The 8482-nt window shown below is 43.6% G+C and overlaps 1 protein-coding gene across 2 annotated transcripts; it reads left to right on the forward strand.

The window, feature by feature from the left end:
* Positions 1–1630: 1630 nt before the first annotated feature.
* On the forward strand, positions 1631–6787 carry LOC124053988 (interferon gamma-like). 2 transcript variants are annotated; one of them, XM_046379614.1, is made up of 4 exons: positions 1631–2067; positions 2703–2774; positions 4895–5170; positions 5829–6787. In XM_046379614.1, the coding sequence occupies exons 1-4, from the start codon at positions 1948–1950 to the stop codon at positions 5976–5978; spliced, it is 618 nt and encodes a 205-aa protein (XP_046235570.1). In that variant the 5' UTR covers positions 1631–1947; the 3' UTR covers positions 5979–6787. The 2 variants fall into 2 exon arrangements, with proteins under 2 accessions (XP_046235570.1, XP_046235571.1); XM_046379615.1 differs by lacking the exons at positions 1631–2067; positions 2703–2774 and adding an exon at positions 2802–4610.
* Positions 6788–8482: the final 1695 nt, after the last annotated feature.

Below are 8482 nucleotides of genomic sequence, written 5' to 3' on the forward strand. Positions count from 1 at the left end.
AAGTACCCTGTACAGAAAAGTGTGCCATGTCAATACAGTACATTGACTGACGGCAGGTTTTCTGATGATGTACAGCTGACAGTGAACACCACACTGAAATCTCTAAAGTCACATCAGCTGTTAGCTGGATAACCACAGTAAACATGTGATTAACACACGCTAACCAAAGCTGTGCTCCATTAGCCGTCATTCTTAAGAGTTTCTGATGGAGCTCCTGCAGTTTACATCACATTGTCCTTACGATTCCCAAATTCCACGAAAAGTTCCATCACCATCAACACACACTTTCTGTTCTCCTCTGTAAGTCTGGGGGCCATTTTGATCCGTTATAAACATTCTGCTCACAATGACCCAACATGATAACTCCTGCACCATCAGACACAATGCAGCTGTGCTTTTCAGAGGTGCTCTGCAGCCGAGAAAATCTTATCAAACATTTTGTAAACATGAAAAATGAGAATAAACATCAGGTTCTTACTGTGTCAGCATGCTGCTTGTTGCTCAGACTGAAACAAAACAGTGAAGATGCAGATAAATCAAATCCAGGAACTGAAATCTCTGCAGAGTCGGTGATCGTTATCTGTCACCGCAAGCACCGTTTCACATTTCACATATTTTTTAGAATAAAAACACTGATTCTTTCAACTTTAATTACAAAAGATACTGTTTTCCACAGGCTGTGGCCCTGTGGCTTTCACCTCCCAGACCCTGTCCAAGTGGCTTTAACAGTACTTCAATACCCTTCAATGCAACAACAAAACACCATTAGAAACCTTCAGTGTTCCCAATAAAACCACATGTTCGTCTCTGTCTTTGTCTCTGTCTGTCGTCCTTCCATAATTAAGGGAATAAATTTGCGAACTTTTCATTTTTGAGTTCCTTTGCAGTGTTTGCAAGAACCTGAAGTGACTAGAATGCACAGGCCTTTATTTGATTGATTATTTCCATGCATCTCCTACTTTCCTACAGATACAATTTTTGAAAACTCAGAAGCAGCTGAGGAAAGGTGGTTTCTTCCTGGACTTTTCCCTCATTCATCATTTCTCCTGTGCTGCCCTGAACATTGTGCTGATGTGTCTGAGGGCTCATCGCTGCACTGGCCTGACACTGCAGGTCAATCGCTTTGGCATTCAGGGTCCCCCTATTCACCAAATATGTATCAATCCACTGGTGAAAATAGTTCCTATCAAATGCACTGTTTCCTCCTGAGCAGCTGTTTCAGGAAATTAACGAACCGTTTTAAAACATGAGCCAAGATTTACATGTTCCTTCAGTGCACATACACACCAACGACCCTTTCGAGTTCCCAACAAAACCGCCGGTACAACAGGTAGCTCGGGGTTCGTAACGCTTTCCATTGCGTTTCTACTGGATCTTACGGTTTCCTACGCAGCCCAACAGTTTCTGCTAGAGCACTTTCCAGCGCCTTCTACTGGAAGCTCAGCACACTCCATTAAGTTGCATGCAGCACAGGCCTTTGTCAGACACCATTCCCAGTACCACCAGTAAAACCATTCTTTACATGGAAACCACTGCAGGGTGTGCAGTTCTGCAGTGAGCTCATGATTTGTTTAATATGCGTGAGTGGGAGACCCCTCACCCACTTCTATGAAGTTTGTTGATTTAAAGGAAACTGCACAACCACAGTTTTCACACCTAGATCATCGCTGCATCGCACACACTCTCTCTCCCCTGTGTGTGTGTCTCTCTGTCACACTGTCTCAGTTATAAATAAAAGCTTTCATGACAAGTCAAACAGTTCGAGCCAACTTCGGGGCAGAAGACACACGACTGTCAGACAGTCAGTAAGACCACTGCACAGGCGAGTCAGACAGACAGCTCAGTCTCCATCCTCTGCATCAGACAGCGACAGGCTTGCAGGCCGGGACAGACTTGGGAATTGAACCAGCGACTAGCAGACAGGGCTTTATTACAAGTGGTGACAAGATGGTTGCCAAGGTGAGGGCAGTGGTCTGTCTGTGTCTCTGGCTGACTGTGTGTCAGGTCAGAGGGTCCTACGTCTCTATGGAGATGAACAGAACCATCCAGAACCTCCTGCAGCACTATGTGAGTATTACTGCGAGTACTACTACTGTTTGTTCTACTGATGCTGGTATAACTCAGACTCGACACCAGCCTTGTGCTTCCTCCTCTGGTTCACACACACTGATGCTCTAACCACACACACACACACACACACACACAACTATGCACATATACACTTTTTTGTTTTGCATGCACAGTATTCATGTTTAAAGGACTGTTCTTCTGAGTTTGTCCATTTACAACAAATATTATCTGTCACGGTCATTAACTTTAGACAGAGCAGATCTGACTGTCCTACTGCTGATGGTGCATTCAAGAGCTGACAGATGCATGCTGGGCACAAACTTTTTAATGATGGTGCATTCAGTAACACTCTGACTGCTGACTTTCAATGGACACAAGCTGAAAGGAACGTTTTAATTTAATTTAAATTTCAAAAAGCATGTTTAGAAAAATACATTTTTTAAATTTTGATTTGATTTTTTTTTTTTTTTTGACAACATAGCTTGTCAGTGAAATGTTTTGCAACCGAAGACACTCTAATATCAGATGTGAGAGTGTCCTCTCTAATGTCTGACTGTCTTCGAATCCACCATTAATTAACTGATGTACATCAAACATGATCTGAAAAACATGTTTCTTTGTCGTTTCTGCAGAGTATTGAACCTGAGACGAGATTTGACGGGAAGCCCGTGTTCCCCAGAGAAGCACCGTCATCTAAAATGGAGGTAAATAGAAGCTTTAGGAACTTGTGTGTGAAGTCTCTGTGGTCAGTTTCTGTTGCTTTGGGCCTTTAACCTCACGCTCTCTTCTCTTTAAACGACCAAAGAAATACTGGGGTGTGTTCAACCTGAACGGGACCGCTAATGCAGGTTGCCACGTGCGGTTGGTGGGCGCAAGTTTTGGGACCAAACCTGGCAACCTCACTGAAACTGGTTTGAAATGGTGTTTTTGGTCATCGGCCGTTTTGACATTTCTGTTTGAGCACAGAGTGAACAAACGCGATGCACTGTGTTAACACTGCGTTCTCGAGGTGTTAGTAGAGTGTTTTTGAATTAGACCCGCTGGTTCATCTTTACGCCGACTCTAATGAGATTGGTGTCGTGAGATTGGTGTCGATTTTCTCATCCCAACCCTCACAAAGAAGGCAAATGAGTTTATTTCCCCAACATGCTGAACTCACTCATGTAAGATTTGGTGGAACTTGGGAGAGATCAGATCAGGATTCCTTTTGTTTTAATGTTCCTGAAAGACCTTCAGAGTGCTTTTCACACGTGAGGGTACAAAAAGTGTTGTGGTGTGCTTTCCACAGACTGGACTGCTTTCACCTGCTCTCCATGTTCACCTGTTGACGTTTACCTGACTGTTCGTCACTGAGTCAGCAGATGGCTGCTGTTTTCCTCGGCTTTCTGTCTGACGCTGTGAACTGTTCCTTTATCACTCTGGAGTCTGTGCTGAGGTTTTTGCGGCTTTTCTCTCCTGCTGGCTCAGCATTGTGCAGCTACTCTCAGGCTCCAAACCAAACTTTCATTCTTCAGCAACATAAAGCGAAGAAGCCACTTCATGGTTGGTTTCGAGTTCAGAGCACCAACACAACACAGTCGAGATACTAAACAGCAGCTGAAGACTCTTCTCATATCTTGTGTTCTTGATGAGATGAAATCAAGGGAAGAGAAGATCAAAGGATGTGCACAGCAAACGAGCTATAATCCTGTGGTATCGGCCATCTTTTCAGGCTGTAAACTCGTCCCTTTGAACATAAACCTGAAACCAAATGAATAAATGAGGTAGAAATCAGTAGTCATAAGTCATGTTTGCAATCCACTTCATGCTGAGGAAAATGCAGTCAGTGGTCATGTGAAAGCCGGTCTTAACTCTGAGAACGAGTCCACGTATCCAGACTGTGGCTGAGCGTCGCCACAGCTGTGGCTCAACAAGACCTTTAGGGAATCAGTGTCTGAACTGGTATCAGCAATGTGATGTTGTCTCAGCCCAACCCTGGCTTTGAATATTTTGTGCTTGTTTGTTTCAGAAAGATGTTGAAATTAGCTTAAGTGCTAAAAATATCATAAAGCTCAAATAGATTCTACTGTCAGGTGGAACTCGGATCATATTTTGGTATTTATGGCGACAGAAGGGGAACATATGCATACAAAATGTGTGTTTAGCATAGACTTTGCCACCCACCCCACACAACCCTCTGGGTTTTCCCATGTTGTTTTTCCTTGCCCACAGTGACACAGGTGTTTTACATTTCATCATCTTGTGTGGGTCACCAGGGACATCAGACATACAGTTTAACACAGGGCGTAAACCAGTTCAAATATCCAGTAGTTAGTGAGTCTTAAACTTGTGTCAGTCAGAGTTTGGTGGCCTGTGGCCTCTCCAAGTCTCTACATCCAGATGAGTTTCAGACTGGTTGTCAGTGCTGGATGACTTTCGTGTTTCACTGTCGGTGGGTGGCATTCCCCTTTAAGGCCTACTCTTCACTCAGTTTAACTCCTGTGTGGGGAAACCACAGAGATTTTCCACTGCATGAAAAGGCTTTCAGCAGCACCAGGCTGGTAAGAATCTGTCAAGCCACAGAGGACAACTACAAATTTGTACTTTCACATTTTTCACAATCAGTTTTTAGACTGAATTCCTATTTCTTTGAGCAGGCTTTGATTTTAAGTTAATTTATGTAAAAACTGGCTGGCAGCAACTCAAAACTTGCTGCAATGAGGGACAACAAAAGCATGTCCAGAATGACAAGCTCAAACCTAAACCATCCAGACTTTTTAGTTAAAGCAATGTGAAAATTACCAACCAGAAACAAAGTTTGATCCAATGTGTGTTTCTCTCTCAGGCAAAGATGTTCTTTATGGGGGGCATTCTGGACACATACGAAAAGCTGCTTGGCCGCATGTTGAAGCAGCTGCCCACCCCAGGACCCCAGACGGCCGGGAGGAACTCCGTCGTCACCCCCGCCCCCGGCACCGCCAGTAATCCTGAGAGGGCAGCAGGTGGAGACATCAGGACGCAGCTGAACTACATCCTGAAGAAGGTCCGGGAGCTGAAGGAGCGCCGTTACAAGGAGCAGGAGAAGGTTCTGCAGGGACTGCAGTCTCTCAGACACATCCAGGTAGAGACACAAGAGTCATGCTGAGAGAGAGAGCAAATATGTATTTACATGACTTTATATCTGCTTAAAGTAAGGCTGGACAACAGCCATGTATGTATTGTGTAGCACAGATATTTACTGAAGTTAGCATGCTAACCACTTAGCCCCAGGCCGTCCTGTCTGCAATACCACTTTGTACCTCAAGAGGTTTTCCTCGGCTTTCTGTCTGACGCTGTGAACTGTTCCTTTATCACTCTGGAGTCTGTGCTGAGGTTTTTGTGGCTTTTCTCTCCTGCTGGCTCAGCATTGTGCAGCTACTCTCAGACTCCAAACCAAACTTTCATTCTTCAGCAACATAAAGCGAAGAAGCCACTTCATGGTTGGTTTCGAGTTCAGCAGCCGAAGACTCTTCTCATGTCTTTCATGTCGAGATGAAATCATGGGAAGGTGTGGATAAATAGGACACAAATCGGTTCATGTTCAGGGCTGAAGATCTGAAACACGGATGCCGTTTGGAGCTACTTTTGAATTCTGACAGTATTTTACAAGTTGCTCCTTTAAAGTTTGGTTTGGGGAAGTTCATGAAGCCATTAAAGTGAATAAAAAGGTTGCAAGGCTTAAGTGAAACTGCGAACACAAACTGAATCTAAAACTTCTCTGCCTGCCTCTTCTCCTGCAGATGGATAACTTTATCATCCAGAGCAAAGCATTGTGGGATCTGCCGTGGTTCTACGAGGAGGCGAGCTCCTTGCCTGAGAACATCGAGAAGATGCAGAGGAGGCGGCGGCGGCGGCAGGCACAGAGGTTCAAAAGTCACGCAAGAGTCTGAAACACAACCGGGCACAAACAAAGATGTCAACAGCAACTGCGACAAAACTAAAATTCAAAAAGCAGCAACACGAAACATTATGAAGACCAAAAAAATATCCAAATTTAAGCCAGTGTGCTAACATTTTTAGATTTTTCAAGTTATTGTAGAGTTTATTTATTTTTTATGATGGTAAGAAACCAGCAGCCTAAGCCTAATAGATGTAGTAACTTTGTAAAATTCATATATTTTTAAAGCAAGTTCTGTACTGGATACTTGAAAGCAGTGTGGCGGTTGGACGCAGAGGGCAGATAAACTGTTCAACGTGGAGTTTCACTCACTTCATCAGTCACAGCATCCATCAGTATCACCTGGAAATACTTGATTTAAAAGCCTGCAGCTGATTTGTTGCTCAGAAATCAGTCAGGCAGTCAGATAATATTTTAAGCTCTCTGATTGGATGTTTTCACTGAGACTCGCACTTGGTTTCCCTCTACTGTACTTTTTATTGACGACAAATGTAAAAATAAGACTGTTTCCACCCCACAGTACTGCTTAAAAGAACTGATGACGATGTTTACAGTACAAAGTACACCATAATGCTGACGTACTTAAATGTACTACAGATCCTCTGAACATTCAGGTACAGCACTGAAGTACCTCACTGCAGCTGCAGTAGAAGTACTAGCCTATAGTCTTCAGGGGTTTCTTTACATTTTGTAATTTTCTATATTTATTTTATATTTAAAATGCCTATTTAATAATGAATTTTACTGCTGTGACTGATTATTGATTATTTATTGTGTATTTATTGATTGACTGGCAGACAACTGAATAAAACTGAATAAACTTGATTTTCATCATTCGTCTTTTGTCTTTTGGTTTTCAGAGTTGGATAAAAGATGTCCAAAATACCAGTACTGGAAGTACTCAGTCAGTGGTAAAATGTCTCCAGTGACTGATTTATTACGATACATCACATTTTTAGATTATTAATACTGACACATCAGCGTTAGAGCAGCATTTTACTGCGTTAGCTGCTCCACGAGCTCCTTTATAACAGTTAGTTAGTTTATCCCAGCGGGTCACGACGTGGGGGTTGAGCCCCTCTGAAGAGTCACCACATTAATCTGAGGGGTCGTAGGATGATAAGGAAGAAACTTTGTCTTTTCTGTTCAGCTCGCTTCATCTTTGTTTAAATGAAACCATGAGAGAAGTTTAGAGCAGAAATGAGTCAAAGCACTCAGACGTCTGAAATGTTTAAGCCAGTTTAAGAGTCTAAGAGGCCACAAATGCTATTTTAGTTTTAAATCAATTAAAGTAGTAACTGTTCAATTATTTTTTAAAATTAAAAAAAGGCAAATAAATACATGAAGAATCAGCGGACAGACTGCTGGTCAGTGAGGACACGTTGATGATGTTCAAACATGAACGCAGACAACAAGGTGCCGCCAGACCACGATGCTCTGCAGCTACACAAGCTCAGACCCCCACCCTGCCTCCAACCCACAGCTGCCACGTCACTTCCTGTGACATCACTTCTGGTAAGCTATAGCTGTCTTTTACTGTAACTGCAGTCCTTACCCACAATGCACCACGAGTGCTCTGTGTTGGTTGGTTGTGACTTCTAAGAACTTGCGCTGTGCTTCCGCAGGAGAGCAGCGCTGTGTGTTTGTGTGTGTGGTCAGTAAACAGTTTTAGAGGGACTTCACAACCCTTACAGAGGTAAAGAACTTTTTCTAGTTATTTTTTTGCGACTGGGTGGCAAGCTAAGCTTCACCCATCACAAGACCCAAACCAAAAACATGTTTACTTCCTGTCTGTGGCTCTCAACTCCGGGCCCATTGGTTCCTGCTGTAACTGTAAATTAACACTTCACATGCACATGTTTCATGTTTAATAAAAGCTCTGAAGTCTCCTCAACCTTCAGACTAACAGGAGGAAATATTTGCATTTGTCAGGGACTATTTTCAACGGCGGATTTATCCACATTTGTGAGTCAGGATAAACTTCAGTATGTGTGTCCATGGTGATGGAGGAGCAACAGCGCGGCTCACTGATGTGTTTTTATTGGACCTCAGAGGAAGAAGACCTCACATCAGTCACAAGAAACATCTAAGAAAACTCTCAAATACCGCTGGACTCTGAGATCCTACCTGCAACAACACATTTATCCTTCAAACAGCTCCATCTGCGACATCCTGCCACTTGCACACATCTTTCACCTTCAAGCACAACTACAGCCAAGCAACTTCAAGGTCAAACAAAGACAAGGCAGGAGGCACTGAAGGACGTGGCTGGCCAAGCGTCTTTAACCACATGTTTGTGCTGCTGTTGAAGGATTGGGGGTCACTGAGGGGGCGGACTGCAGCAGCAGGACAGCGATGGAAACCATGATGACACACAGAGAGACACTGAGAGTCAACTTTCACCCCCCACTTGTGTTTCTGTGGTTGCTGTCTGGGTGTGAGTGTGTTTCAGAGTGAATCAGCATTCTGCAGATGCTGCTGCAGGGGGGAGGAAAC

The sequence above is a fragment of the Scatophagus argus genome, chromosome 22, assembly GCF_020382885.2.
Source record: "Scatophagus argus isolate fScaArg1 chromosome 22, fScaArg1.pri, whole genome shotgun sequence".
Lineage (NCBI taxonomy): Eukaryota > Metazoa > Chordata > Actinopteri > Scatophagidae > Scatophagus > Scatophagus argus.